The following is a 17161-nucleotide window of genomic DNA, read 5'->3' as shown; positions in this document are numbered from 1 at the left end:
TACCATTGTACTCTAGGTGTATGCTGTCGGGTTATCACATTGTTAAGCAAAATTTTTTTTAAAAATATATCTTTTTTTTTTTAAATCGATTTTTGAAGTTTATCAATCGATTCAGAATCGTGGATGATTAGAATTGCGATTCCAATGTGAATCGATATTTTTTTTGCCCCACCCCTACTAACAAATATTATGAAGAATCAATAAACGTTTCCACTCCATAATAAACTCAATGTTTATTTCCACATTCAGAAGCAGGTTTCATCGTGGTCTGTACATCTGGTAATCCAGTAACAGGACGGTGCTCCACACATGCAATCCAGTCAGAAAGCATCATTATCACAGATAGTTCTCATTAGCAGTTTCAATTCTTTCATTTGGCCTCATTCAGGTTGATTTTTGTAAACATAGTCATTGGGAGATAAACCTGATATTGTAATCTGTAAAAGGCCAACATTTAAAAACAATATTTTGATGCGTGGTATGTATCAAACAGGCAGGCAGAAACTTACAGCAGTACACAAGCTCATGATGACCATATTAAGTGCATTTTACACAACATGCAGTGCTTATCTAATCATTACAGGGAGACCTGCTGGTAAAACTAACTTTAGCCCAAAGTCCACAGTCATCAGTGTCACAGTGACCCTAAACCAAAGAGGAATCTGTGAGAATACCCAGTATTCGTAGGACACAGATCTGCCTTGGAGTGTGTGGTCATTGCTGAGGTGGCAGGGAGACCCCCCCCCCCCCCTTTTTTTCCCTAAACTGTTCCCATCATGCAACAGGTCTACAGATGGCCAATGGTTGCTGCTCACTGAGTTAAAATGGCCTGAGACGCTGAACTCTTCATTATGAAGCCGGTTTGTGTTCTGCATAGTTTCAGTGAAAAGTGAAGTCGTTGTCCTTCATAAAGAACGCAGCAGTTGCATAGAGGTTTGATGCTCAAAAAGAACGTCCATTTATAGATACAGTGCTCAACAAATGTATTACACCACCTGTCATCACATGCAGATTTAAACATTTACAGTCATTGCTTTAATTTTTTTAAAACCCTTGGTTGATTCATAATTTAGAGCTCTCTGGACTTTTTCCAAATCAGGGTTGGGTTAAATATTAATTGTGTAACTGATAATTAATTACAATTATGTCATAATTGTAATTGAGTTTAGGCAATTGACTTTGTAATTGCAATTGCCATGAAAATTATATTTAAAAAAATGTCAATTATAATTTAACACAAAACTGGGGAACCATGTTACAGCTGTATACATATGTAGTTAATTATTAAAATACGTTCAATATCAAGCTTTCTCACATTTTACCATTAAAAAGAAATGGAAATCGAGGGCTATACTGACACAAAAAAGGCTCAGACGCCCACACCAAAAATATTAAAACCTATATAGTCATTAATTAGGAAGCCTAACAAGGTAAACAATAGATAGGAAATAAATGAGATGATAGATATTGGTTTTTAGAGTGTTTTACATCTGATTTAGGACCGTTATCATAAGAGATGCTAACAAAGCTAACACAAGGAAGGATAACTTTTATTAGGTTATATATTTCAGACTCAGTTATTGTGATTAATTGTAATTAAACTTTAGTAATTGTTTTTGACTTTCTGAGGATAAAAATAATTGGAATTGGAAAAAATGCTGGTCATTGTAATCATAATTGAACATGGGTAATTGAAAACGTAATTGTAACTGAAAAATGTAATTAACCCCAACCCTGCAATCAAGCATTTACCACTGAAAATAATGTATTAATTTTAAGTTTTTCCATCATTTGTTTATTTATTTACAAAATTGCAGATTTAATTATATATATATATATATATATATGTATGATCACAATATTAATTATAGAAAAATGCATTTCTAAATAATGCTTGTAGATTTATGGTAGTGGATGCTTATGCATTTGTTGGTGGTCTAATACGTCGGTGAAGCACTGAACATTTATTCAATTATAGACTGAAAGGCTGACTGTTGTTCAGGAACGACTCAAATGGAATGAACGCTTGTGTCTTTAACACGGCTCATGGACGACGGGAATGTTCGCATCTGTAAACGCAACGTCAGGAAAAAGTGAAGGTAGCGTTTTTAGGCAGAAAGATAAACGTTGACATTCAACATGGAACCAAAATAAGTTCTTATACACAAAAAACAAAACAAAATGACTTTCACAGAAAAGATATATTCACATCATGTGGCATGACAATATATGCAAGGATGAGTCAATGAATATAGAATATAATCACCTGCGTTGTTTAGTGTAAGATGACCAACTGGTTGGAAATTAACCGTAAAAAAAAAAAAAATAAAGGAATTTTGCATTTTGCCAGCAAAATCATAACCACTTGTTTTAACACTTAATAAATATGTAAAAAAAAAAAACTAATCCTCAAAGTGGTGTTGAGGTTTAAACGTTACAAAAACACTGCAGTCGTGAAAGCACGTGGATGCTACAAGAATTGCACAGCACTGCATCGTAAATGCAATAATAGTGATTAAAAAACTCCCCTTTTGTGTTGAAATGGATCTAAAACCATTAAAAAAAAATCATCTAAAATTCAAGTAATGCAACACATTCTGAGGTGAAATGTTTGTTTCTGTCACCGCCTGACTGAACATTAGCGTAATACATGTGAGGTAAATAACGTAACACGCAGAATGAGAAACAGCAGCACAAACTCATTTTTTGAGTTCTGTAACAGAGTTAAAAAGAAGTCACACTGATGAAATGCTTGGAGCGTTACAAAAAAAAAGGAAAAAGCTGGCAAATGGAACGTAACGAGGCAGACATTTAAAGATCAACTCTAAAGAGGAGAGGAAAGCTACTTTTTAAGATGCAGTTGCTTTTTCTTACACCATAGTACGATACAAAACCATATGTGGACAACACCTGTCCAGCCTACTACTTTATGAGCAGATGGGGGGGGGGGGAGTGGAAACCATAGCAACTGTTGCTAATATCCAATATTTTAAATAAAAACATACTGTAACAAAATAAGAAAAAAATCAAACGCTGTACTCTCCTGTGATTAGGCCATATACTGTATATATTTGTGCTAATATGACACTCCTTATGGTGATCTGATAAAAACACACTGTTAAATCACTCCTGTCAACGTTGGCGTCCTATTAAAGTGCCTGAATGAAGAAGAAGAAATACATGGAAAATGCCCGGCATCTTCTGGAATTTTGTACAGTTTTAAAGTGGGAGGACTTTGGAAGAGGGTGCCGTCCGAGCCCTGGCTGAGGTAGTAGTGCGAGTGAATGAGTTTCCCATAGATCCAAGGTAGCAGCTTGAATAAAGAGAGGTGACACAGTGACCAGGAGAAAAGAGGGCCACTCCAATCTATCAGATATGAACTATTTCAAATCTCTTTCCAGCGCCCATATCGTATCTCCTATACGATATTAAACATTCGAAACCCTGCTTTCAACTGTAATAAATTAGAAATGTAATATACATTTTTGCGACAAAGGAGAGTGTCATCGTGTGGCTAGGGGTGAAACTGGAAGGAAACCAGTAAGAAAGAGTTGATTGTGACTTTGTCAGCCTGAAGGTTGCAGTGCAGAGTTTGAGGATGCTGTTAAAAGTTGGCGGTTCTCCTCTGATCAAGATCAAGGCATCTTCATAAACAGACCGTTGTCCATAGAAGGGACCGGCATGGGGCAGGGGAACTGGAACAGGCTCATGTCAGCGGTCAGGGCTGCCATAGCTGCAGGATCATGCTCGATCTGTGTCCTCAGGGCAGGGTCGATTTTTTCTAGGCGTCGTTTGATCCTCTTTGCCTCCCTCTCACGGATCAGCCTGGCCTGCCTTTTCTCTGGCGTCTCATTGGCTCTCTTTAAACGCATCGCCTCCCTGTCTCTCTGCAGCCGGCGTGAACGCTGCTCGTCCGTTTCCTGCATCCTCTGCATCCGTTTGGCCTCGCGGTCCCGCAGTCGCCTCAGTTCCCTCTCGTCTTCCGTCTCACACGCCCGCTTGTTTTTCTTGGCTGTGCGCTCACGCTCTAAACGATGTAAACGAGCCTCAAGAGGTTCGTTTTTCCTCCGCAAAGCCCACTTTCTCATAGGGGACTGGGAGTCCACCAGCTGCTGGTAGGACACACAGCTGTTGCACACCAGCAGCACCCCAGCGGGATACACAGGCATTGGACTCAGAATGTCCGGTATGGGAGGAAGGCTTGACGGGGAGGTATTCAGTGAATCAGGGATGGAGGCGAGCGATGGCCCATTGGAGAGGAGACCATCGGGTAAAGAAGGAAAAGTGGGTTCTTGATCTGAACCTGTGCATGTCTCCGGGCCAAGGCGTAGCCCTGCTCCAGAACCAGGGCCATGACACTGTGTAGAAGCTTGGCACTGGCTGGAGATGGGACCTGGTCCATGACAGGTATGATGGCCTTGACAAAGATGTGGACTTTGTCCCGGAGGTTGACACGTGCATGGGCCCTGACAGGAGCTGGGGCTCGGTCCTGGTCCTGGTCCATGTCCATGGCAGGAGTGAGAGCTGCTCATTGGGCTGCTGGAGAGGGAACAAGGATCTCTTCCACTGGTAACGTCCATCTTGCTCATGTCAAGCAAACCTTTAAGCTTCTCCCTAAGAATAGACACAACAAATCAGTCAACTTTAGTGGAACTTTATCATCTGGGTGTTTTTGTTCAGGTTAGTTTTTTTTGCGATTCTACATTTGCCGTCATTCCTGACTACATTCTACAATCGCCAGCTGAGAAAGATAACCAAACAAACGACGCTTTTCTTCCCCTTAAGAACATGTAAGTAGGCTCACAGGAGCTGATGATCCCTAATGTTTGTGACTGAACCGTTGCATACAAGCCGATTCTTTTGGCTGTGTAAATAGTAGTTTACATCAATATGTAATAAACTAGGGCACAAATTGCACAACATGTATTAAAACTTTGAATTAAGAATCCAACTGGGCTAAGTGTGGACAAGCTCAGATTTAAGTAAAATATTAACACAAGTGGCAGGCCGTCAGGGCCCGGAAGGCCTTCTTTTCTGGCCTAAACATCACCAGAATACTGTCATTATGTATTATTAGATTGCTCCAAAGAGTGTATTCTCTTTTTTTTCATAGCTAACAGCCTCAGGTTGGGCTTTTGCGGCTTGTTAGAGCTTTTATCTAATCCTATTTCAGCCATCGTGGATTTCCAGGGTTTAATGAATCGGCTTTTACGCCTTCAGAATCAACAGAGCAGCTGAAAACGTGAAGGTGGGGTAAACCAATCAAATTTCAAGTTAGCGACACAATTACCAGTTACTCTGGACACTGGGCGGCTAGCTGGCGTTGACGTGAGCAGATGCACATCTTTTGATTGAATGTGCACATTTGGGTGGCAGCTATGTAGAGCTGAAGCTGTTCTTTTCTTCACGCTCAATGTTTGAAGGAGGAAAAGAAATGAATTTGGTCGCAGATATTTTTATGCCATTTTCAAGAGAAGCTAGACAGTAAGGAAATGTCAAAAACTCTGTGTTTGCAGTCACTGAGGTTTGTAACTTAGATTTTTAATGAAAATATATTTTACATACGAGACAATGATGCACAAAGACATATAAACCAGATCACTTAGCATCAATCTTCTTTCTGTAAATCTGTATCTTTGGTGCTTCATTTAGAATAAATCCCAAAAGGTGGTAAAGCCTGTTTCTGCCAGCTATTAGGCTCATACATCTCGTTCCTAGATTTTCAGCTTGCTGCTTCTTTTTTTATGCATCTTGATCCTACTTATGCTATGAAATGGAAACTTGATTGTAGTTGCTAAGCAACATTCAGGTATATTTTATTACATTCAAATAGCCTGGCACTAGATTCAATAAGTCCTTTATGGTTCCTATTGGGCTTCATCTCCTACATGATGGATAATTGCTTCATATCGTTCATGTTCAGGTTTTCCCATAAGTGGAATGTTCATAAACAACTACTGTCAGTTCATTCCTGACAATAGTTGTATTCCTCCTGCAACGCAAGTACATTATTATTGAATAAAGTGGGGAAGTTTATTCAATATAAATGACAAAAGTATATGACATATATTAACAACATGGGTTATTGCTAATTAATCCTTCATTTCTTGGCCAACGGTACAGTTTCTCCTTCTAAATGTATACTTCTTGTTAGGGATGCACCGATAACACTTTTTTCCAAACCGATACAATACCAATACTTGGGTATGCATACTTGCCGATCCTGAGTACCAATATACTTATACAAACACAAAAAACTATTAAGCAAAATGCAATGAATTGGAAGACAGATTTAGTTTTCTTCTCTGCTTGTTACAACAAGGCTTAACACCGATCTGATCGACTATATCGGATCGGCCGATATTTTGCATTTTTTTGCAATTAATGTGATCGGCTGTAATGTCTTAATTCGCCGATCCAATCAATGACGTCATTGTTGTGATGAAACTTTATGTAGATGCTCCCATTGCATTGTTTTATCATCTCATTTAAACCGCAGAGTTGCTTGCTTTACGTGACACGGCTTTATAGCACTCGTATTTGAGCAAACGGCAAAAATATCTCTCGGTTGGAGTGGAGCGGCTGAGCGGGCTTCTTTTCCAGTCTACCGGCTCTGAAAGCGGGGACAGCGTCTGCTGTTAGTGTTATGTGTGTTTGTGTGTGTGTTTATTCGTGCGCACGCTTGTTTTGTTTATTCAGCCTAAGCATGTTAAAAGAGGGGAGCGATGCGCTCCCGTTTACTTTCGCTTTCATACCGGAGATTTCTGTCTGTTTCAGAGCGGGATACAGAAGTGCGCATGTGTGTGCGCCCCACCTCCGCTGTGCACATGTAAATATGAAATAGTATCTGCACTCGAGTATTATATTTGGGGGACACTTTTTACTTTCACCCCACTATTAAATAAATAATAGAAAGTGTCTATTTGTACAGTTGCCGTACGGACAACCCCCGGTGCCATTGGTACGGTTACCAAAGTACAAGTATGTAGTGTCTTATGGTTAGGTTAAGGTAAAGGCAAGGTTATATCCTAATATTGCAACAATTTTTAAGGTTAGGGCAAGGTTTAGTTTTAGTCACGTGACCCAAACTGCCCAATGACTGACCTATCACGTGACCTAAACTGGCCAAATAGGGGCACTGCGTACAGATAGAATGTTAGTATATTAATACGGCAACCATACGGATAGCCACTGGCTAAATAATACAAGTGTGTAGGACTAGAAAAGTTTTACACTTCTTCTTACCCCTTTTGAACATGAGTATCTTTAATGAGAAGATGATCAAATATGCAAATATGCAAATATTATTATTATTATTATTCTGCTATATCACATCAATTCTATGAAAACTGAAGTCAAACACCCTTATTTTATGTATTATTTGTACACACACCTTAGGCTCTGAAAGTCTCTCAAACTGTTCAAAACAGTATCATCTCCATAAAATATTGAACTGTTTTTTTTTTTTTTTCAAGGAATAAAATGTTCAATATAGTAAAACCAGAGTAAAAACAATTTTTAAATGATAATTTGTAACATTGGTAAAGTTTCTTACATGCAGCAGCCATTTCTCATCAAAACTTAAGCTTTTAAAACACACAAATATTGTTTGTTTAACTTCTAAATACTCAGATCAGAGAGTTTGTCCAACTCAATCAATAGCACTAAGAGAAGCTATACTAAAGTGATCGTTATGATTGATAAATGAAGTAAATACACATGGACTATTAGCAACAGCAGGTTTTGCGATGCCACAGTCAGGAAGTATATGTTTGCTCCTAATGCTAATGTTAATGCTAATGCTGATGGAGGCTTTACATAGTCCCATTGTGGTCGTCCTCCACTGCTTCATCTCCAACTCTATGTAGTTGAAGCCATCTTCAACTTCGGGGTTAACTTCTTTGCTTCACAGCAGTCACTGAGTATGACATTAGACTACAGTTTAATTCAACAGCGGCAACGTTTATTTTGCCAATCACTAAAAACGGCACACAGCTTATAATTGATCTGCTCCGTTCACACACGCTCCCTCACTCCGCACACTGGTCGATCGACCAGCGCATTAAATTGGAGTTAAAGGGCCACGCACCCACGCTCACACTGGAAAGTCTTCCACTCCTTCACAGTCACAAGGCTGCGTTTAGGTCCCGTTTGATTTTCCTGTATCAGGTAGTACCGAAGGAATTTGGTTGGTACCTAAAAAAACAACCTGAATGCATATGATCAGATCGGTGATCGTTTTTTTTAAACTCACTGATCGGTGATCGGCCCAAAAATCCTGATCGTGTAAAGCCTACAACAAATGTTGATATAATTTTAAAAAATGACTGTAAATCTCCCTACGACTCTGAAAAGGAGCAAATGGGTCGGAAAATGAATGGATGGATGGAGTATAAAACTGACATTTCAAAACATTTTCTGTAAAAATAGGTCCCCCTGGTGGCCAATTCCAATAAATACAATAGAAATTACAAACGAGTAATATATTGGTGCAGTATCGGATCGATAACTAATACTAGTATCGGTGCATCCCTACATCCCTACTTTTTTGTCATTGATTACGTGTCAATAAATCAATCTGCAGCATGTTTGAATTTATTTTGAGAATCAACTTTTAACAATTTCATCCACAAAACAGATAACTATCATTCCTACCCTGTGTACTTGTCTTCCTATTAAAGGGGACATATCAAGCTAAATCCACTTTTTTAGCCCTTAAATGCATTTTGTTGTATATTTAGAGTGCTTAGAAGTACAGAAAAAATCAAATTTGTCTCTTCAGGTGCTCCGTAGATAGCTTTATATTCTGTTTTGCTCATATTTTTCAATCTGTTTCGATTTTTCTATTCTCTATTACGTTTTTTGAACTATTACATCACAGTATTTGCAGCGGAACTGCCAAATTAGTACATCAACTCCAGGTCCAACACTTCGAGCAATCCGCCATTTTTATTTCTCGCTTTTATTTTGTAGTCCAAGCTCAAGGATGCCAAAGTTACGAGAGGAGAAATCAAAATGTTCGGTTGTTTGATGTAGTAACCCACACGCTTCATTACACCGTCTCCCAGCATCAGAACCTTTTCGAAGTGTCTGGTTGAGTTTTATTTTTCACAGAAATGTACCCACATCTGTAGGTAAGGTCATTTTTGTGTGCGCGCAGCACTTCAAGGATGACGGCTTCTGCAACCTCCACCAGTATAAAGAAGGATTTGCCGAAAGACTTTGTCTGATTGAGGGTTCAATTCCTTCTATCTTTGGAGACAACGAACAGAGCACTTCGGTAAGCTGTAAATAACGCTAAAAAGTGTGATGATAAGACGTCTCTGTCATTGTTTTGTTAGCATTAGCAGTTGCACCGTCTTCAGACTTCATATGTTAGCGCTGTGTGCTCGTTTTAGATCCTTGATGATATGGCCTACGTGATTTAATTTAAGTCTAAAGTTTTCATTAGTCATTTCATTTTGCCGTTTTTGTCTTTGAAAAGACTGTATTAAAATGCATTTCGTGAAATTAGCTTGGCGCTAGCGCTAGCTCAATGCTTGTGTTAGCTCACTTGTTAGGGTTCTGCAGGTTCATCATCTTCATTTTCATCTCGCTCCGCTGGGTCCGACTCTGGCTCGAACATGTAAGGCTGGATGGACAAGTCTTCTGTTGTTGACATTTTGTAAATAACCTCTGAATAAAAAGTTTATGCACCGCTACATAGCCGTATCTCTTCTATCAAACTACAAAAATGGCCGAGCAGGGTGGAGTTGAACCGAGTGTCACTTGACGAGGGGGCGGGGTATGGAGTGTCTCATTTGCATTTAAAGAGACCGCACCAAAACGAGTTGCTCTTAGAAGCACATCAGAAAAGGGGTAGAAAAGGGGCCTGTGGAGCTATAATAATGAGGAATTCAGAACCAAGCATTGCAGTTCCTCTTTATATAGACCACAACTGTATGATTTATATGTAAAAAGGAAGGATTTGAAACCAAGATATGTCCCCTTTAAAAATGTTTCTGTTATACAATATTTATCACATACAATATACAACATTTATCAATATATTCAAACACCTGAACCAATTTAGAGATGAGCTCAACCTGTTAAAGGTGTTGGTGTCTGTGAAGCGTGCGCCACACACAGCGCAGTTGGAGAGGCGGTCCTCTGAGTGGATGAGAAGATGTCGTCCCAGTGAGCCAGGCGAACTGAGGGCTCGCCCACACACTGGGCACACGTAGCTCTTGGTGTTGCTCATCATAGTCGTGTGCTGTGAAAGGCAGCAGAGCGAGAGATGGTCCATATTTCACATACACGTATAAGAACGGGGCGATTAATATCTGTGATCTGATAATCAAATGGTTATTATTGAAATGTTTTCTTTCATATAAACATTAAGGGTGTCACGATGTGATATCAACAAAAAAAGAGTTACATCAAATTATATCAGCCTACAACAAGTACAATTTTCTTATTTTTGAGGTTAAATTGTATGTAACCTATTAGCTAATAATAAATGGGTGAATTTTTTTCATACGTACTGCTGCTGACTAATGTTTGTGCAACATGGCAGCGAGCCTGTCTGAGGAAATGACAGGTTTAATGAACTCCCAGCTGTGCTAAAAGGATTTTGAAAGTAAACAAACCAGCAAAACCTCTAGTATTTTATATGATGTTTAGATAGAGCTTGCAATTAAAATTTACTACAGGTACCCTTTACACTAAGGAATTGTTGAATTTTGTTGTTCTTATTATTTCTTTAACATTGTTTTTTATCCAACTATTTTTTTTAAATTTTATTTTACCTTTTAAAAATACATGATTAAGTATTTTTTGCACTACTTAATTTGATGTTAACAAAATCGTGAAATGAATGGAAATGGCAATAATTGCCAGAAAAATTATAATTAGATTTTAAAATGTAAAATTGTTCAGTCCTAGCAAAGACAATCACGGTTACAGCTTCGACCACAATCAAACAATCACATCCATTAATCAACAATGACAGGAAACTGAAGAAAAATACCAAAACAAACAATGACACAATGATATGATGCATGCAATATTATAATCACTATTATCCCTAACATTCCAATTGTACAACAAAGCTCAGGCTTTGCTACGTTGTCAGCTGATTGGAAACAAGCAGTGTGCTGATCTTTATTAAAACTTTGTTTGAGACTAAGATGGACTTTTTCAGCTCACCTGATACACATGGGAAATGAGCTTCTCAGGACTGCTGAAGTCCAGCGTGCAAAGAGGACACACTAAGTTGTTGCCATCGGCTCCTTCCTCACTCTCCTGAAAAGCACCAAAGTAAATAAAAAAAATAATTAGGTGCTAGAATTGAAAATTCACAGTGACTGTAAGTACAGCAGAGCTGTACCATCACATTTCTAGTGTGTATCTGAAGCATCTACATGTCTGTGTGTGAGTGGAACTGAGCTGCAGTGACTCACTCAGTAGCACTGACTGATGTGACTCAAATGTATGATACATACATTATCGTTGATCACAAATGTTAATGGATTTATGTTCTATACTAGTTATAAAATAACTTCTAATGATCTAATTTATAACTGCAAATATTAATTTTTAATAGGTTTGAATCTTTTTTTGTATATGGTTTGTTTCCTTCAAGACAGACAAGTCAACAGATGTATTTCTGTTAAATTCCTAGTGTATACATTTTAGCCCAAAATTATCTTGTCCCCGCCTAGCGTCAATGACAGCTGGGATAAACAGAAGCAGAACCCCACCACCCTGACAAGGAGCAAGCAGCTTTTTAAAGTGGATGAATGGATGGATTCTCTCGTCCCATTTTCATTTTCAAACCTTATACCAGGTTACTTAAAAGATACAAGGCACATTCGTGGGGCTCTTGAATCTTTAAGCTTGGTCTTAATACTACATTACAAACTTCCTATTACAGCTGACAGTGGCCACGTTTACATGGGAGCTTTAATTTTTCTTTAATTCAAAATAAAAGTGAATTCCTCTTTAAACCGACGATGTAAACACTTAATTCCTAATGCAAATTTAATTCCAAATTAAACTTAAATCCGAATTAGATGGCTGGTTTGTTACGATTTTAATTCCTAATAAATAACTCCTCGTTCTTGTAAACACTTAATTGCGCTTCAAGTTAATTCTGGTCGTTCTACGCATGCGCGACATGTGAGGACATATCCAGGATGACCGACGGACAAGAGTCGAGACTATTTACTTAATAAGAGCATTAAAAGACATGGATATATAATGAAAAGAGTGGAAGCATGGAAGCATAAACGTGCGGATATTCACACGGACTTATTACACCGGCTACTACAATTTAATTTTGCTATTGGCTGAGCCTCTCATTTCAAAGCTGGGAGGAGGGAAGAGGGTTTCCTCCATTCACAGCCATCAGTGAGCATTGATTGACAGCTCTAATGCAAAACTCCATGCTCTGTGCATTCCCGCATGATGTTTTTGACTCTGTGCTTCTATAAAGAGCAGATTCTGCACTAATCAGAAGGTTCATCAAGCTATGTGTGTATGTACGAACACATCGTGTGCGTATCCACGTCTTTCTCTGCGTGTGCGCGGACGTGCGTGTACTTCTCTTTGCTGTGTGTGTGTCTTTCTGGTTTATGTGTGTGTGTGAGCGTGAGGCCGTGATGTTCTGATGCTCATGGCGGGAGTAGAGCAGGAGCCGTTTGTGAGTAATATAGTGTATGTGGGGCTGTGTACTGTATGCTTATGGGCTGTGTATTGTGTGTAGTAGTTGAGAGCAGACGGCGCTCAGCACTGTGCGTTCCCCCTGACTGGGCGTGTGTAGAAGTAAAGCCCATAAGCAAGACATTTTTTTAATTCACCCCCCTAGTGGCAGGTCAGGTCAAAACATGTATTGTTTTGTTTTTTTTAAAAGTGCTGCTGTTGTTTGTGTCCCACCTCTTTGACTCCTGCTCTTTGTAGGCGGCACTGCGTTCGCTTGCCGCTCATGTGGTCGTCGGCCGAGGTGTTGGAGGAACTGTCTTCCCCGTGGTTGTCAAGGTCGCTATCACTGTCTTCTATGGAGGCAAACACAGCCCTATCAATATAGACAACAACACACAGAGCAGAGCTCGTTCTTACTAAACCCACAAAACCCCATGCAGTTTGTCCACATCTCGTCCTGTCCCCATGTCCACTACCTGAGAGGCTGTCCTGCCCATGGGCTTCCTGGGAGTTGTTGCTGCAACATTCACCGTCTTCAAACTCGTCTCTGCCGTCCATGTTAATACTGTGCTGAAGTCCTGTGACGCCTGATGAGTGGAATGGCCCTAAAGATACCAAGAGAGTAGCTGTCATTAGATAAATAACTGTTCTGATTTGAAGGAAACACGATAAGCAGCTACCGCGATCATTTAAAACACTGTGTAAACTGCATTGACAGATATTCTGACTACATGTGTGAGCAGCATCACAATGGAGCTCAACAACAACCTGCTGTTTTAAAAAGATGAGCCAATACGCATCATGTGGTGAGAGTAGCCAATACAAAAAAAAAGGTAACCATTACATGAATCCAGCATTTACGTCTCAATGCCAGATGAACGCAACGCAAATTGACTTTAAAAACTCATGCACACACACCTACAACTGATGGTTCATCTTTCATATACTTAGCAATGATGTAATATCTCTAGGGAACCCAATACATCTTATCGAAGATCATTATTCTTCAGAATTCATTTGTTAGCCAAAAAAAAAGTTAATAAGACAACAATCCTGAGAGTATAAATCTTTATTTAAAATTATTTTTTACATTCTAATAAAGAAGGAAATGTATAAACTACACTGATTCATTTCCAATATAGTAATTTTATAACCTATTTTGGACAAAAATGCATCCATCTCTACAACCATCATTTTTTTCTACCCAATAGTGGCCATGAAATGACACCAACAGAAAACCCAATAACACATTGAAAGGTGAAGCAAACATAGTGAAGTGGCAGGACTACGTAAAAAAAATGGGTTGAACGCTAGAGGAAATAATTTCAAGACATCAGTGATCAAACCTGGTCTCACGTGCACAAGCCAACATTGACATATAATGCATGCTAAGCCAGTGCGGGAAACTCACCGACATACATGCATGCACATTAACTTCATTTGCATCCCAACCCCCACTATCTCTCTCACATATAAACACACTTGCATTCTGACTGCCATGCTGCAGTCCCATGGGGACCACAGCCTGGGATTCTTTACTCCAGCTATAGCTGCCTGGCTCCTTCTCTCTCTCTCTCTCTCAATACCACCCACACACCAACCAGCCTGCTTAGCCCTCTGTCCTCCCTGCTATTATGCATCTCTGACTACTTCCATATCTTTACCATCAGCTCTGAGGGGGAGGAAAACATTTCATTTTCCATGACAACCAAATGTGGCTCTACGTGATGCCAAGCTTTCAATTCTGCACAATCGTCTCCTTACCGTTTCTATCCCATCACCCTGTGAAATAGTTTTTGATTACCAGTGTCGTTTAAACTGTGATTTTTTTTTGGTGACTGCTCATTTTGGAATCAATTGTGAGGAGGAAACACTCTGTAAAAGGCTAATAATATCCATCATAGTAAGTTCTTCAAATGAAGTCTTTCTCTTAGTGCACAAACTCTACAATCCAGATGTTCATCACCAGAGATTGACACAAGTAATGAATTGTTTTTCTTCTTTGGTAATCACACAAATACACACCAAATGAATACTCCTGTAGTCTCTCATCCTGCTGGCGCGCTACTTGTGAGACATGACACACCATGTTTTTGCAGTTTGTCCACATTTGTCAGACAAATCCAATGCATTTTTATTGGCAGTGCCAGAGAGAGAGTGTGAGTATCGAACTACAAACTCCTACAAAAAGCTGACTTCTTGGTACATAACCAGTGTTCGATGTGTGGGAGATCCCCCCACCTAGCAGCTAGGGTCTCAGTCTGTACATCTGTCTCTCCTCCCTCCCTCCCTCCCTCCCTCCCACTTTTTCTCCCCCCAGTCTCCAACACTGTGATGTTATCTCTGAGTCTGTGTGTCTGTAGGCAGGAGGTGACGCAGTGTCTGACTGATTCCAGACAAAGAGACAAACTCATCAGCCAACAGACGCACACACAAGAAAGTCTGAAATAGGGGGTGGGGAAGGGTGGTGGTGGTGGTGGGGGGGGGAGTGTGTAAAGCACCCAAAACATACACACACACAAAAAGACAGAATGCCAAAACTCTACACAAACATTAAGCAACAGGGGTCCAGATGAAATAAAAAAAAGGCCTTCAGCCACAAACACAAACCCAGACACACAACTGTGTCTGAATATACAGGACTGAGACGGACTGCTGATCAATACTGGCTATCAACTAATATATTACATTATAAATGAGGGGAATTGTCTTTCTCTCCAGCCAATTGTGTACAAAAGTGCGACCAAACGTGAAAAAAATCTAGGAGTTTTTTTTACTTAAGCCACACCACATCACTGTCCCTGTGACCATAAAATACTCACACACTCAGAATGGTACCTGGTAAACTTTTAAATTCAAAAGCTGGTCATTCGTTCAGTACCATTTTAAACATATTCATCTTTTGATGCCACACAGTTTCTATGAGTGTTGGCATAAATCATTTTCAGTACGGACAGCCTAGTTCTTAGTTCCTTCTCTGTCTGGCATTCCCACTGCATACTTGTCTGAATGTGTGTCTGTGTGGCCTCCTGCCTGTCCGTCAAATTGTCTCCATGGCTGTCTGGTCCGTCTGAGTGTCTGACAGCATCATGGGAATCAGCGGCCATGCATGCACTCCTCAAAGACAAAGTAGGTGAAACAATCAAGCCCAAGCAGGAAAAAGTTAGTGAATAAGATATATGCTATAGTGCACGCTGCAGGACATACTGTATAAGCATGTTGGGGAAAAGAGGTGTGGTTGCTTCTTTTGCAAATACTTAAAATCTGACCAAAATAACGAACTAACTGCTTTTGATGGTGTATACGTTTGAAAATGTATGGGAATCGAAAGAGCAACAAATGAGCTTGTCACCTCAGAGGGATTATTTACTGCTACATGTATTTGTACAACAGGTCGAACAAACTATGTTTAGAAGGTAAGTGTAGCTTTCAGTAGATTACACATGGTGAAGTCAGTGAGATGTAGACAGTAAAGACAATCCTGACTGACAGACGGGGATAAAACAGCCTCACAGACAGGTTATACTGTATTTATATATTGGGCTGTACATGGATGTCTATGCCGAAATCTGTTGTAGACAAAATTTAAAACATATTATTTAGGGGTGTTCCGATCTGACATCGGATATCAGTCCAATATCAGCCTGAAAACGAATATCAGATTCATTCATTTTTTATTTAATTGTAGAATACTGTAGATATTACGCTGAAGGTTAAAATGTATGTAACCATTTAGTTAATAATAAATGGGTAGGTTTTTCCTCATACCTACTGTTGCTGACTATTGTTCTCTGTTTGAGTAACATCACTTGTTCAAGCCTTTTCTAACATTCCACACTACAAAATAAGTATTTTTTAAAAAAATTATTATTATTATTTTTTTAAAGTATGTATGATTCATGCTGATTTCATACCGAATCAACATCGGTATCGGCCATTATGCACGGCTGCAACATCGGTATCATATCGGAAATGAAAAAGTTGTATAGAGACATCCCTGATATTATTACATATCCAACCGTGGCTCAGGTGGTAGTGGGTCGTCTTCTGATCGAGAGGTTGGGGGCTCGATCCCAGTACCTGACTATGTGTCGAAGTGTCCTTGGGCAAGACACTGAACCCTAAGTTGCTCCCAGTGGTCGACCAGTGCCTTGCATGGCAGTCCTGTCCCACTGGTGTGTGAATGTGAGAGTGAATGGGTGAATGAGCTGATATGTAAAGCGCTTTGAGACTGCTTCAGTGTGGTGATAAAGCACTATATAAAATCAAGTCCATTTACCATCTACTTATTTTGACCAGATCTAAAGACAAATAACAGCATTTCACAAAAACCAGTTTGATTTATGCTTAAAAAAAAAAAAAAAAACAAGCTTACATTTTTTATTTAAATCAAAACTGCTGGCTGCTTTTCTTTTGTCAATTGGCGAAGTGAAAAACAAACTAGGGATCTGTAATTTAAGGGTATATTCTATCTGTAGTG

General features: G+C 39.4%; 1 protein-coding gene across 6 annotated transcripts in view; it reads right to left on the bottom strand.

The window, feature by feature from the left end:
• Positions 1–1789: 1789 nt before the first annotated feature.
• The window catches only part of znf821 (zinc finger protein 821), a 21012-nt gene continuing 5640 nt past the window's right edge, over positions 1790–17161 (bottom strand). For 5 of the 6 annotated variants that reach the window (XM_028436093.1, XM_028436076.1, XM_028436084.1 and 2 more), the window contains exons 2-6: positions 13158–13286; positions 12916–13034; positions 11188–11283; positions 10086–10252; positions 1790–4614 (exon numbers count right to left, since the gene is read on the bottom strand). In XM_028436093.1, coding sequence (XP_028291894.1) covers positions 3636–4614; positions 10086–10252; positions 11188–11283; positions 12916–13034; positions 13158–13239 — 1443 coding nt within the window. In that variant the 5' untranslated portion in view covers positions 13240–13286 and the 3' untranslated portion in view covers positions 1790–3635. The remainder of the gene's footprint in view (positions 4615–10085; positions 10253–11187; positions 11284–12915; positions 13035–13157; positions 13287–17161) is intronic. The other variant, XM_028436069.1, reaches the window with a different exon arrangement.

This window comes from Gouania willdenowi, chromosome 3 (assembly GCF_900634775.1).
Source record: "Gouania willdenowi chromosome 3, fGouWil2.1, whole genome shotgun sequence".
Taxonomy (NCBI): Eukaryota; Metazoa; Chordata; class Actinopteri; order Blenniiformes; family Gobiesocidae; genus Gouania; species Gouania willdenowi.
This window is presented reverse-complemented; position numbering and strand designations above follow the sequence as displayed.